The sequence below is a fragment of the Gallus gallus genome, chromosome 8, assembly GCF_016699485.2.
Source record: "Gallus gallus isolate bGalGal1 chromosome 8, bGalGal1.mat.broiler.GRCg7b, whole genome shotgun sequence".
Lineage (NCBI taxonomy): Eukaryota > Metazoa > Chordata > Aves > Galliformes > Phasianidae > Gallus > Gallus gallus.
The window spans coordinates 13,853,809-13,868,479 of NC_052539.1; the positions used below are offsets into that span (position 1 = coordinate 13,853,809).

General features: G+C 41.5%; 1 protein-coding gene across 21 annotated transcripts in view; it reads left to right on the plus strand.

Moving 5' to 3' along the window:
* The window catches only part of EVI5 (ecotropic viral integration site 5), a 69,919-nt gene extending 61,751 nt beyond the window's left edge, over window positions 1-8,168 (plus strand). For 20 of the 21 annotated variants that reach the window (XM_040705058.2, XM_040705059.2, XM_422340.8 and 17 more), the window contains one exon: window positions 6,912-8,168. In XM_040705058.2, the coding sequence (XP_040560992.1) occupies window positions 6,912-7,217 (306 nt within the window). In that variant the 3' untranslated portion in view covers window positions 7,218-8,168. Of the gene's footprint in view, window positions 1-1,985; window positions 1,996-6,911 lie in introns of all 21 variants that reach the window. The other variant, XM_040705064.2, reaches the window with a different exon arrangement.
* Window positions 8,169-14,671: the final 6,503 nt, after the last annotated feature.

Here is a 14,671-nt window from a genome sequence, read left to right on the forward strand (position 1 = left end):
TTTCATTTTTTTCTTGGTTTTGTATATTTCTCACAATCTTTTGTGGTCTGCAAAATGTATTTTTCTGCTTCATTTTCTAAATCTAGTGGTAGATGGAGCAGTGGAGAACCCAAAATGGCTTTTGTAAGAGATGTAAGGATGGCTGTTTCTGTAACTTTTCACATGGATCTCACTAAAAAGAATCCCATGCAGGTCCTTCTCAACTGTGTGTCTTTTAAACAATGGGTCTGTGTTATTAAGGCCCCTCACACAGGAGGAACAGCAATGATCAGGTTAACTTGAATAAGCAGAGTAAATGGGAGTTCCTGGATTTGGCACCTGTCCTGGTTGGTTTAGGCTCCTGGAATCATCAGTAATTTCCAGGAACGACCCTTGTGTCTGACACTGCTGGTAGCTGTGTTTATAGCTATGGCTTTGGGGTGGGTGGGGGTGGGGAGGGGTGATGGACAAAAACAAACAACAACAACAACAGCAAAAGAATTTAATGTTCAGTGATGTGAAACAGGAAATTCACTGGTGCTGAAATAAAAGCCACAATCTTAAACTTGGTCTTGGTTATACTGACAGTGCAATTCTAATTTAGCAAATATTTTAAGTTTATTTTAAAAACCGTTAGTGACTGCTGTATTTCTACACAAAGAATGTGTAATGATGTAATGTACACTCCTGAGTTATTTGACATGTTTGCTTGAAGGTTGTGCAAGTTATCAGGAAGGTCTCAAAAAAAACCAAACAAACTGCCTTTCACATGATCCACATATAAGCTGCATCATAACTGAGGAAAATGAAGGATCTTTCAAATACGCTTTTTTTTTTACATTAAACTGTTTTTCTTTATTGCATGACATTGTTCTGCTTGTCTTAAATCTGACTTTTCAGTGAGCAATAATTACAAGTTTTCATTAAAATATTCTGTTGCAGTACATAGCAAGCAGTCCTTGTATAAGGAAGTTGATTCTATTGGGGAACTTTGCAACCACCATTTGCATTGTAGCTGTACAGCCATTAAATTTGCTAAGAATCCTTTTAAATGAAGGATTGCTAATATTAGTTTCTGCATCTGTTTAGTTTAGCTCGTGATTTCTCCATTTGTGCAGAGTTCGTGTTGCGATGGTTTCGCTATGAATGTGGCTCACTGTGGATGTGCAAACCCGTATTTAAAAATGGATTTCAGAAGGCATGACATGTCTTAAGGAGATGATTGTGTTCATGGAAGTGAAAATGTAGCATGAAAAGGCTTGTTAACCTTGTTTGTTCTTTTTTGTGTGTACATGTAGAAATGCTTCAACATTATGTCAGCTAGGCATAATACTGGTATTTGTCTTTCAAGTTGCATTTCCCATTTGTTCATTCTGAAAAGCTGTGACTGCTTCATTTTTTTTATAGGAGCGTTTTTCCAAAGGAAGTTGCTGGGAGTCTTTTAAAAAGAAACAATGAGATGCTAGTGTGTGCATTAAACTGGAGTGCGACACACTTAACGTACTGTCTCCTGACAATAATAGCTTTATAACACTCGCATGAGTGGTTGTATTTTTATCATATTTTGATCTGATTTGTGTATTGCTTACTTACCCTGTTGTGAGTAGATTTGAATATGTACTGACAAGCATTCTTAGAATCCTTCGTTTCTTCAGAATTGGACCAGTCTCAAGAATTGATTACTGGAGCCTCTTGAAGGAAATAGCATTTTGCTTCAACTTCTTTCCATCCCTGAATTCCAAGCTTAAAAAAAAAAAAGAAAATCTCAGGGGTTAAGCAAAAACATTTCCTAAGGGTTTAAGTAGAACTCTTAATTGTAAAGACCCCCCCTTTAAAAACCTCAACTTACCAATTATATTTTTAAAAAAAGGGGGGGTGACTTAGCTGCAAGTGAGTTATGTTTCTGATAGTCACCATTCATTTAACATTTAAGAAATTATGTATTGTACTAAAACTTCTGAATTTCTCTTTACTATCTCTCCCTTATGCCTGGCTCGATGAGGCAGTCAGCATCAGGTAAGAAAGCTTATTGGGGTTCAAACATCTGATTGCTATTACTGTGAGATTTTTTTCTTTTTTGTACTTGTGGAAGTACGCCACTATTCATGAGTCTCTTAACATGTTGACCAGTAGGACATACAGATTCTCTTTATTCTCTTTAGAATGCTGAATCTTTTAAGCACAAAAATGTGTACATGTAAATATGCAGTCATTTACTTGTGACAGTTGTGTTTTTAGTTCAGATGACTTTTGAAGGAATAACAAGTATATTTTAGTTGCATAGTTTTATTAACTCTTTAAAATGTTCTGAAGATTGTATTCATGTGTTGTAGTGAAAACTGGCTAAGAGCTGCAGTCGTCTAGACAATGTGACCTGAATTTGAGAATTAAAGCAAGACCCGTGGGTTTACCAAACCTAGTTTTACAGATCTGATGAGATTTGAAGTTCTTGCAAAACTGAAGCAATAGAAACAACCAAAATTCATTTGAATTGGGGTAATTGGGATGAGACACGTCTAGTTCCCTTCACAAGAAGTAGAGTCAGACCTAGGACTGAAAGGATAAAGTGGTATTGGCTCTCTTTACAAAAGAGAACATAAGTAACAGATCCCAGTGTGTACCCGGGGTGTAAGTCCATATTATGTTCAACATGGCTGCAAGAAAAAAAAGCTGTTTTCTTCAGATAAAATAAGAATAGCAGTAGAACTAGGTTTTTTTTTTCCCCTTGAGTCCTTAATTACACTTCCAAATACACCGATACAATGTTTTGCGACACAGTAAAGCTCATGTCAAGATGTTATTTATGTTAAACTCTTGTTCTATGTTCAAACAATGCATTGATGGTAGAGATCTTAAGAAGTCACTCAAAACTCAGTGAACAAAAAAAGGTGATTTATCAACTGCAAAATCTTAAGCTATGCTTGTACAGTGGTGAGCACAGAATGGCTACTTACAATTCGGGAAAAGTATTTTATAGTTATCACTGAGTCTTCTGTAGTATCTGGTTCAGTGTACAACAGCAACAAGAACCAACAAAACAATGTTGGGAATCAAGAGGCAGAATATTAAAAACAAAAGAAATACCTCTTTATTGCCACTACAAAACTTTAGTGCAAGGATACTCCCTATGCCCTAAGATGAATGTAGAGAAGTTAAGGAAAGTCTGGAAGGAAGTTAAAGAACAACTAAAATCAGTGTTTTTGAGTGTAACCTGCTGTAGGGAACCTGGGGGATTGGACTAGAGCATCCCCAGTAGCCCCTTCCAGCCCTTACAGATCTGTGATTGTGTGAGTGCTGCTGCTTCGTGATGAAAGGCTAAAATGAGTGGGACTCATCGATTTTGTACATAAGGTAAAGGAAAGAATTGTGATCAGGGCTTCAGGATCATGGCTGAATTGTTTTTACACCTTTTACTAAACATCTGTTAACTTTTAACTGATATTAGTTGGTATCTAATTACACTGGAATGCATACTGTCAACAAATTGCTCCAAATACTTTGAGAAGCCTTACCAAGCCTTTCTACTGCAGCAAATGCTACAGATAATGGGTTTATTTCAGAAATGTGCCTAAATGAATATTAGATTGAGGTTCCCTTGAAACATATTCCACTCCAAAATTACTTAAAACTGAAAATAACGTGAAGGTTTTTATTATCATCTGTTGGATGCTTTTAATTTCTTGAAGATCAGTTGATTTCAATATCTCATTTTAATAACATTCATATTTGAAAGAACTTGAGATGCAAATCTTAAATCTGTATTTCTACTGAGAAATTATTTTCATTGTTTTCAAATTATGGTACACTGATTATCACAAAAACCTATGTATCAACAGTATGTTACTTCCGTTTTACAATTAGAAATCTGTATGAATGGCAGCATGTACACTAACAAGTGTGGCAGTTTTTTTTGCAAGTATCAAGATTTTTTTTTTCACACATTGCTGAACTGGAATCTTTCCAGATTGGAAGGGACCCTGGGAGTCTGCTTAACCAGCTGCTCAGAGCTGTGTTGACCAATGATTTCAAAACAGGTTGCTCAGGACTTTGTCACGTGGTTGCTGAAAACCACTGAGTATGGAGATTACTCAGTCTCTCAGTGACCTACTCTTAAGTTTTAATTAGCCTTACAGTAATTATTGTCCCTTCATATTCAAACAACCTGTTCTGTGTTATGATCGTTGTCTTCTGCCATCACACATTTTAGTAAAGAGCACACTTTTCAGTCATCTTATGGCATGAGCTTCAGCCTTCTAACTGTTTGATCTCCAGTGAGTCTTTTCATCAGCTTCTTGTGCTGAGGAGGTAGTTGGGGTAACAAATGCCAAGTCGGGTGCGGTACCAGATGAAGAACAGTCCCATAATGTACTGGCTATGCCTTTGTCCTTACAGTGTGCTATGCTGTTAACCTTGCTCACTGCTTGGAGATATTGCTGCCTCCAAGTCTATCATGTATCAGGTCTCCTCACATCATTTTCATCATAGTTAGTTTTGTCCCCATAATACAAATTCTGTGCTATAATATTTCTGTATTTCACTGTGCAAGTCATTTTTCAAGCAGACAAACGTTCCAGGACTATATGACCATGTACAGTCTTGTCACACATTCTCTGCAATACGTTCATGTTTCTTCATAGCAATCTAATTCCTTTAGAATATGAGTAGTTGAAAAAAAAAAGGCAGGCAAGGTTAAAGCTGCAGGCCAAAAGAAGTGTTTCTTGAAGGCTACAGATCATTGTCTTTTTGTTGCCTTAATGAGAGAATAACATGGTAGTTTTCCCACACTGTTTAGCATTTTGCATAGCCAGTATTATCATTTTTTCCTTATTAACAGCCTTTTTGTTAGGCTTATAGTAGGTGTTTGAAAAGGCTACTGCTTGAAACTGCCCAGCCATGATTTTTGTCATGTTTTTAAATGTTTTCATCTAAAGGTATCGCATGTTGAAGCTTTCAGGAAGACATTCAAGGTCGCTGGCTTGGCTCTCAGAGTTCAACTGATGTTGAATATCACCTTTACAGTTCAGATGAACTAATGGCTTAAGTGTGCAGACATGGAAGCATTCATTCTTACTGAAATGTGAAATTTGTAGTCACTTTTACGGCGGGCTTTTTTGAGCCTTCGGTCGTGCTGGACAGGAGCTGTAGGGCTGTTCTGTTTTTCTGGGGTACACTTTTTTAGTGACTAAAACTGATCGCTGTTCTGGAAACACCATGTGGCAGCTAATCATGTTGCAAGATATTTTTGGGGACAATATTTCTAACTAATGCAAGAATCTCTGTATCCAGGTATGTAAAGTAGTAAGAGTTGCTTGTTCCTGGCAAGCGTTGCTGTCTAATATCTAATACATGGCATAAGGAGATGTTGCATCATGAACCATGCATTGTGAGTGTGAAACTTGTTTTGCTTGTCTTCAAACAAGCAAGTTCATCGTGAAACAACTGCAACTTAAGTGTTTGAGAACATACCAAAACTAGTCAGTATGCGTAGTTGCACCCAAGTTTTAGGTCTACAGCATGAACTTATGTTACTAGCAGGAACGTTTTGATGAACATTAAAGTGATCAGATATATGGAGCTTTTACACACAGTTTACATTTGATTTGAGGTTTCTAGAATGATTGCGGTTCTTGCAACCTTTTTCCCAAATGTTTTTATTTGTATCTCTTATATAAGCCCATGGTGAACATAGAAATTCCTTCTTCCCCAGATGGACAGGTAAAATCTGATAATGACATAAACAGCAAGGACCTACATGTTCTTCTTATTTATCAAGCTGAATATTTCTTCACATTTCTGAAACATGGAATAGGTTTGTGATGCAAGTAGCTCCTCAGGCTTTTTCTCTGTGCTTTCCAGATCTGATACTGCTAAGAGTTGCTTACAAAATAGCACTTGATGCATCTTCCTTTTTAAGCTGAAAAGAGTGACATTAGGAAGTTTCTGTAATGCATTTCAGTGTCTTTCCGATTCCTTAGGATTCTTATCATAATACTCTCCAGAGCCAGACTGACTCTGAGATAATTGTTATAAAAGTTAGGACAAGTGAATTCCTAAAGAAAACCTATCTCACAAAAGTCTTCAGGGGGCTATGGTTATTTTGACTTAATGAACAGGAGATTTGCCAGAGCTTCAGGTTCTACTTTTGAATAGCTTGAATACATGGTTAGATAGCTTATAACTCCAGAGTGCACTTTGAACTACTGTTGTTATATCTGTCCACAACCTGAGAATCATTTTTTCTCTTGTTTGGTTTCTTAAAATTGAAATTATGATCTATTTATGCTGTATGGAGAGAAGTTTCTCTTATTGTCTTGAAATGTCACTAGCTCTGAACTAGATAATGACAGGTTGCTTAATCTTGCAATGTAGACAGAACCGAGTGTGTTTGCTCTGTGCTTTTTTTTCTGTGGCTGTATGAAACTAGCAGTGCTACCTCTGGATCCTTCTGCTTAGGAGTAGGGGAGGGCTTTTCTCAAGTTGAGAAATCAGTGATGGGGAAAGAATGAAACTTCACAGGTATAAGATGTGAAGGCCAAAAGGACTGTCAAAGTGAGTTGTCTGCTCTAGAAAACTAACAATCAGCCATTCTCATGGGGATGCTAAAGATGCAGTGAGTAGCCTGGAGAAATGTGTCATTTGTAGGTACCTTGATTTTTAAGCTTTATAACTGAAATAGTCTGGGTGTGTGAGAAGAATTTTGGAATATTTCAAGTACTCTTTACGACATTCTTTCAAGTTCTCCGGACAGCCAGAAATGAGAAATCATTTTGTTCTGCTTCCAGAAGCGATTAGGAAATATTCTACCTCTAACATTTAATTAGATCTGTTGAGGAGAGATTATTGGAAATGATGAGTGGTGGTGTTTTGATTTTGCTGCTGGGCTCTTTAGCTCTGATTAATTTAAATCCCACTCGTTTGTTTCTTTTTAACAGATCAAATGCTTAAAAGGACAGAAAGACTTCTCAGACCAACCCACTTTTGATGGGATTCACATTGTCAACCATTTCACAGGAGATGATGAATCATTTCATTCTTCTGATGAAGATTTTATAACTAACTCCATACAGGAGAGTGGGGTAAACTTTCATTTACACAGGAGGACTGGACAGATGGTTTTGGATCGCACAGTTGTAGACAGCAGTGACAGTGAGAATGAAGAAAGCACACTCCAGACTGGAAACTTGGACAAGATGGTTTCCAAACAGAGGAGAATGGAATCTTACTCTACTACTGTGTGATGATCACTGTGATTAGCATTTGAAGACTCTTGTGTTTCTTTAAGGATTCAATTGTCAGATAATTGAAGGCATCCAGCAGTTGGTTTAGTAACTATTGGATCTGTTCTGGCCTGTGATAAATATACACATGTACTGTCCATCTGCCTTCTCTTTGCCAAATCTTGCTAGTGACATACCATTGCTGTGAAGCAGGCTGGGAAGAAGTTAATGGATGACGGTTCTGACAGTATTACTGAATGTTCCTTGTTTTAGAAACTGCAAATGTATAATTTCTTTAAATGTGTAAGAAACCTTTTTGCTGTTCACAAGGATGGGAATTATTTTCCTCAAGAAATCGCTCTTGTGCAATATTTTATGCTCTGAACAAATGTGTATGTTTTACATCATTCTTCATTTGTGATCAAGATGGACTCTAACCATCTGATCATATGGCATATATATAATTATGCTTCTCAATTACTTCTGTTTTATTAAAGTTACCAAATGCTCACAGAAGGGTTGAAAGAGGAGCCATCATCTGTACTACTTCCTATATACAAGTACTGGTCACTAATGTCATAAAGGTGGTGTTTTTCACCCTTTTCACTTAGATTTATGTGCATCTGCTTTTGATGTTGCTAAATAATACCTGGTCTGAATATATTAACTACAATAATGTTTATTTTGTACATATTTATATAAGTGCACCAAGCTGAAAATGTATATTATACCATTTTATACGAGGAATGTAAATGTTGCGATATGACTGTCTCTCATATTCTACCTGGAAAATGAATTCTGTATATGCACACTAGAAATGCTAAATAAAAGTAAAACACTAACTTTACATTTAGTTTCAGTCTAGCTACGCTAACAGATTCCTGTCTAACTGAAATGCTTGCTCAAAACACTATTGACTGAAATCTTTTACCTTCATATATATGTAATGAAAATAAATTTTTCACAATTTAACAAGGTTGCAGCATTTACTCTCTAGTCATTTCTAAGCTACAGCCCTCAGTTACCCTCTGGCTCTGAATCAGAGTGGTAGTTTGAATAAAATGAAAAATTATTTGTGTATTCCAGTTAACAATTCTAATGAAGGTATCAGTGCAGTGAATGTATCTAAGTTTAGTTTTCTTGCAGTTTTATATTGCTGTTATCTGAGAAATAGCTATTCTGGTGACAGGATCTATACTATTCTAAGCCAAAGTGGTGAGTGCTGAGCAATTCTGCTTTTACCCTCTCCTGTAAACTGAGATCCAATAGCACAGCCCCCTGCATTGGTTCTTGAACAGAACAACTTCATCTAATATTGTCATATGAGCCCCCTTTGAGACAAGCTAGTTAGCAATTTTCACTACTACTAAGAATATTCTTATCTTACATAAATGAACAGTTCTTGGGATTTGTTTTCAAGTAGTATTTGCAACTGTATTTTATTCAAGAAAAAGAAGGGCTATGTTGGTAGTAATAGCATGCGTGCTAAGTCTTACTGTGAGAAGAGTGTAGCTATTAAAAATCATGGAGCTGTGGAAGCACAGTGCTGAATATGTTTGAAGAAGGTCTTTTGAATGAGTCCCTAGAAAAACAGCAGCAGTGGGGAGGAAGAATGTTTCAAAGAACAAATAGGAAAGGCTGAATGGAAGAAACATCTTCTGGGTTTCTCAACTGCTTTATTTGTCTACGTTTTGTCTAATTTGAATCTCAAAGCAAGGGGGTGAAAAATCGTAAGTTACCCACTTCTGTATATTCTGACTTGCCTCAGTATTTCTTCAAACTGTTCCCACATCCTGCCTACACCATTTGCTGTATAGCCCGTGGAAGTTGTCATCTCTGAGGAGGATTAGCTTAACTTTGGTTCTAATCGTTGTTAGAAATCTCATGCAAAAGCAAGTCACGCCTTTTTTGTTTGCTAACAAGAAAACAGTTGTTTTTTTTCTTTCCAGTGAGGATCCAGTAACATATTTTGCAGCTGGATAATTGTTACCTAAGATGATGGGTGATAAAGGTCTTGTTGCCTGTTATCGATACTAGCTGCAAGCCTCTCTTAAATGTAATGTTCCACAATAAGCCACAGGAGTGAAATTCAGTTGGAGAGCCATATAAACACTGTCTGAGTGCTATAATTTTGCCTTAACTGCCTGACTGTTCAAGTGCTAGTAAATAAGGTCAGTTAACAGGAGTTGTTTCCTGAACTTCTGTATTTGTATGAATTGCTAATCGTATCATTGCAAATGCTGAATAACAGCACAAATACAAATATCAAGGGAAAAGTAAAGGGCTTTATCCAACTAGCTGCATCCGTTTTAGAGATGAAGGTGAATGGATGAAATGCTACAGTTTCAGAAGTTCTACGTGGAACATCCTCAGAAGACAACGCAAAGAATGCTGTTGAGAATAATCATACTTTTTCTTCAGACAGTCTGCTACAAATGAAGCTAATTTCTTTGCCTGTGTGTTACAATTTGAATATATACCTAGAATAGTGGCAATATATTAACAGTGTAGATGGTACATTTACTAGTAAGTCAATAAATAAGGCACATTAATTGTGCTACACATCATGGCCATGCTTACGTGACCTAAAAAACTTCATAGCTCTCTTAGGTTTGTTGCTTTGCTACATTCAGGCTGCAGAAACTCAGTGTGAGTGTTAAAAGGTTCAAAACGTGTAAACGTAAGAATTGGCCTCAATGTGTGCATATTCAAGAATCCTGAGAAGGTATTTAGGTAAAGTGCCATACACAGTTTCCATTTAAATTTTATGCTTGGCAGTAAAAAACGGTTCTGTTTCCCGGGTCACGTAATCAAATGCTTTCAATAGCTACAAAAGCTTGAACACTTAGATTTTGTTGTTCCTTCAGGCTAAAGATACAAATATTTTAGAATCTGATAGCATTTTTTTTATTAAATCTCTATTTCAGGTGCATTTGTTTCATGAAATCAAAAGATAGTAGAATTATAGAACAATTTGGGTTAGAACGGACTTCTAACACATCTAGTTCCAATCCTGTCAAGAGGCACCTTCTACGAGACCAGGTTTGATAAATGATAGTCACGGATCTCTTTTGTTTGCCATAACTCAGTAAAAAATTAGAAGTTTAAAATATTCCTGAAGAGCTGGAAACATGACCAGGTGTGGTAAGGAGCGTGTGTGAAGGCAAGAAGCATCTGTTAGTCAGACTGTTGGTTCATGGTAGTCATGGCATTTCCAGTTGGTCAAAGGAAGGGATTGTTCTGCTCTACTCTGGTATGGCCTCAACTTGAGTGCAGTGTGCAATTTTGGGTATCTTAATAAAGGATCCAAAACTATTGGTGTGCCCAAAGGAGGGCTGCAAAGATGGAGGAGGGCGTAGAAGGCAAGGCATGCGAGGACTGGCTGCAGTCGCTGGGTTTGTGCTGCCGAGAGCAGAGCAGGCTCAGGGGAGACCTCATAGTGTGCAGCTCCTCACAGGGATCAGAGGGGCGGTGCTGAGCTCTGCTGGGAACACGTGGAGCTGTGTCAGAGGAAGGGCAGCTTTGGGTTAGGGACAGACTGCACCAAAGGGTGGTGGGTGTGAAACAGGCTGCCTAGGGCAGTGGGCACAGCACCAAGCTGCCCGAGTTCACTGTCTGGACAGTGCTCTCAAACATATGGTCTGCTTTTTGGGTGGTCCTGTGTGAAGCCAGGAGCTGGACTCGATGATTCTTGTGGGTGCCTTCCAACTCAGGATATCCCACAATTCTATGTTTTGACAAATATTTTATCTTCCACTAAATTAAAATTTCAGCTATGAGTGTAAATTCCTCTATTATTTTCACTAAAATAAATCCTTATAAGACAATAAAAGAAAAGCGACTGGCATAAATTTTACAGGACCACTTTGTAAATAATGTAATACTGTACTTAGTCACTATTCAGCTCTTTTGTAAAAAAGCGACAGAGAAGAAATTGCATGTTTTTGTTTTGATTTTATGTAATCACTGTTGTAAATAAAAGATGATGTTAGTGATTTTGAGAGAAATGTGATGCTCATTCCAAATTCATACTTTAACCCAAAGTGGTCTAAATATTTGTTAGCATAAAATGTCTACAGTTTAGTGTGGGTGTGCTGCTAATTCCTTTACCTGCAGAGGCGTCAAAGAAGTGTTGCACATTTTGAGAGAAGACAACGAATGGAGGACAATGCAGATTTCCTCGGACAGTCAATAGGCTACTCCTGGAGGCTAAAAGTAACCACCACCAACCAACAAGCTTTAATATCAAGGTTAGTACAATCTATGTGAAAATTACAGTGTTTGGTTTAACTGTGCACCAGCTACTGAATGTGTGTGTGTCGAGATGGAATGGAAAAGTTATGTAGAACCTGATGGATTTCTGAATTTAATTGTTCTATTCTGCTCTATGAAATACTCTTAACAGCAGAATTATGTTTATATATATATATATCTGAGGATTTTTTAAATTATTTATTCTTTTTTTATAAATCAGTTCAAGACATAAGAAAAATTAATGAAATAAAAGTATGCAGTAGCCATTAGAACCAGAATGAATGGTGGAATGAAAAGTGCACTGTAAGTTGAGTTCCAACATAAATTCTAAATAGCATGAAGTTTCAGTTTGTTAGAGTGGAGAAAACGTGCTAATGTACATAGACTTATACATAGTCAACTGATGGGCTCAGATACAATCATACACACACTTGATCCAAAATAGAACCTCTTAACGCTTTCCCTTCCCAAGAATTGATACCTCATTTCAGAATCATGAAATACAAAAGCAATACAGCACATTCTCAGAGCTGTACGTATACTGTTGCAGAAGTGACCGAAATTTCTGTTGTCCCACTCTGGGAACTAAAATTCCTGAGATGATTTTACATACTCTACATTCCATAATGCACTGATTCAACTTCCAATCATAGCCACAAGGGACTCCTAAAGATCACCCAGTCCAACTCCACTGCCGTGGACAGGGACATCTTTCACCACTAGGTCAGGTTGGCCAAGGTCCAAACTGAACAATTCCAGTGATGGGGCACCCACTGCTTCTCTGGGCAACCTGTTCCAGTGTCTCACCACACTCAGCATTAAAAGCGTCCTCTTCATATCTAATAGCACAGGTAAGTTCTGGGTCCACTCCCTCGCAAAATGGGAACGCTGCTTTCCACCTCAGTGTTCAACAACAACCTGGCTGGCCTACTGCCTCTGTCTCAAGTTTGTGCTGGCAGAAATCATTACTCTGGGAGCAGCAGGTGAAATGGCTTTTGCTTCTCCAGTGACTTGAAAAGTTACTACTGAAATTGTGAATTAAAGTCTGACGTATTTACAGCACATTTGTATGCCACAAGGAGACACACAGAGATCCTGAACAGCCACTGGGAGAACAAAACAAAACAGAGGTAGTACAAGCAGCAGGAAATATAAAAAACAACGCCTTTCCAAGAGAACGCGCAGCGCTACAAGTTAGCACATTCTAGCAGCTTCTGCCAGTGAAAACGTTCTGGATCACAGAGGTCTCAGTTTTCAATACACCGAAGTGTATTTACTCATGAGTTCCCCATAGAATCACTCTGCTGCTGCTCCCAGTCCTGACTTCGACACGTGCACAAACACTTTTCCTCCCCTACGTACCAAGCAGCTAACCTGTCCGTTCCTGCGTTCAGCTCCACCCTCCTGCCGCAGTCTCATCACTCCTGACCACGAAGATCCCATCTGCATCCCATCACCCTTCCTTCCTTATCTGACGTCTTCTCCGCTTTGACGGTCATTTCAGGCGGCTGCTGAGAACAGCGCAACGCATTACGTCGAGGAGCTCTTCGCTCTTAGGCACAACTGTAATGCAGCTCGCACCGAACCCGCTCTCCTCCCGAGCACTGCGGGTGACGGCCCCGTCTCGGCCCCTCAAGGGAGCGCGGCCGCTTCCCGCCTCGACCGCCTCGCACCGCCGCCCGCGCACGTGGCGCACAGCAGGCTCGCGTCCCGGCCGGGAGCCCTGCGCACCTCCGCGTGGCGGCACCGCGGCAGCCGCCGTCCCGGAGCGCTGCCGGCCGCCCCCGCTCCCGGCGGCAGAGCTGCGTGCTGCCGGCCCGCGGGAGCCGCCGGGAGCGGCGGGAAGCGGATCTGGATGCGGGTCGGTTCCGCGCATAGCGGAACAAAGCCGTTCGCACATGCTCTCCTCACACGTGTGAGAAAGCCGGCGCCGCAGGGCGGGCAGCCGTTCCTACCCCCCCGACGCGGCCGTCCTTCCAGAGGTGCCGCGCCGAGCAACCGCTGCTCTGCCGTCGTTCCCTGACGGGTGCCGCTGCCCGCCGCTCCCGGACCGCTGTGACGCGGCGCTGCCCGCGGTCGCTGCGCGCCCGGAGGCCGCCTCGAGCGCAGGGCACGGCGCCGCGCGTGAGGTGTGTGGGCCGATGCGTGCTGTCCTGCAGCCCGGTCTGAACCGTGAGCGCTAACAGTAATTACCAGTTACGTCTTCCGTTGCCCTCGTTACACACAGTGTGGGCGCTGCCCCAAAAGGCACCAAGTACCCGGTCTCCCCTCGAGCCCCTCGAGGGAGCGCCCGCACCGCCGGCGCGGCGCTGCGCCCTGCGGAGGGCCGCGGCCCGCTCCCAGCAGCACGGCCCGGGTCGTTTCGGAGCACGGGACGGTGTTAAACCCCGATTCGCTCCCGCAGCCGCGCGTGGGGCAGCCGTACTGCCCCGGAGGCATCGGAACGCGATGGCCGGCGGCCCGGGGAGCCCGGGCGAAGCCCAGAACCACTCAGACGAGCACCGGCTATAGCCGCGAGCCCCGACGCCCGGGCCGCCCCTCCCGGAGCCGTTCGGGAGCCGCCGCCCGCCTGCCTGGCTCCATCCGCGTTTGCCATCGCCTTTCGATCGCTGTCAGGAGACAGCAGGCTCCGGGCGGGGCGGCGGGGGGATCTCGCCTACCCCTTCCATATTTAACCATTACCTAAAGCCGAGGGGAAATGAGCAAACCTCCAGGCTTGGGGCTTTAGGTATTTTCAGCGCCGTTGGGCGTATTTATCCCGAAAGAGTTTTCCACAACAAGTTATTTCTGCCCTAGGGGAGGTCTCCGCGGCCCGGGCCCATCACGCAGCGCCGCGGCGCGGGGCGCCTTCCCGCCGCCGGGCTGAGGGGAGGGAGCAGCTGGCCCGCCCGGCCCCGCCAGCAATCTGTGTGGTGAATCTATGACTGGTTCTCGGTGCGGAAGTCGAAGGGGATCCAATAATAGTTCAGATAGACGCGTGCGATCTCTAGAGCAGAGCCCCGGAGGAACGAAGCGCCCAATTGCAGGGCGGCACCTCGGTGCCACCGCAGCGAGCCCCGCGGAGCGGGATATCGCAGGGAAAAACGGGAGAGAGAGAGGAGGGCAGCGGTGCTGGTTTGCGACGCTTCGCCTCTTTCTTTCTTTCTTTCTTTTTTTTTTCGCCGATGCAGAAGCTCCTAACGCTCAGGAAGTGGAATTTGTGGTTTAGGGGGCCGAGCTCT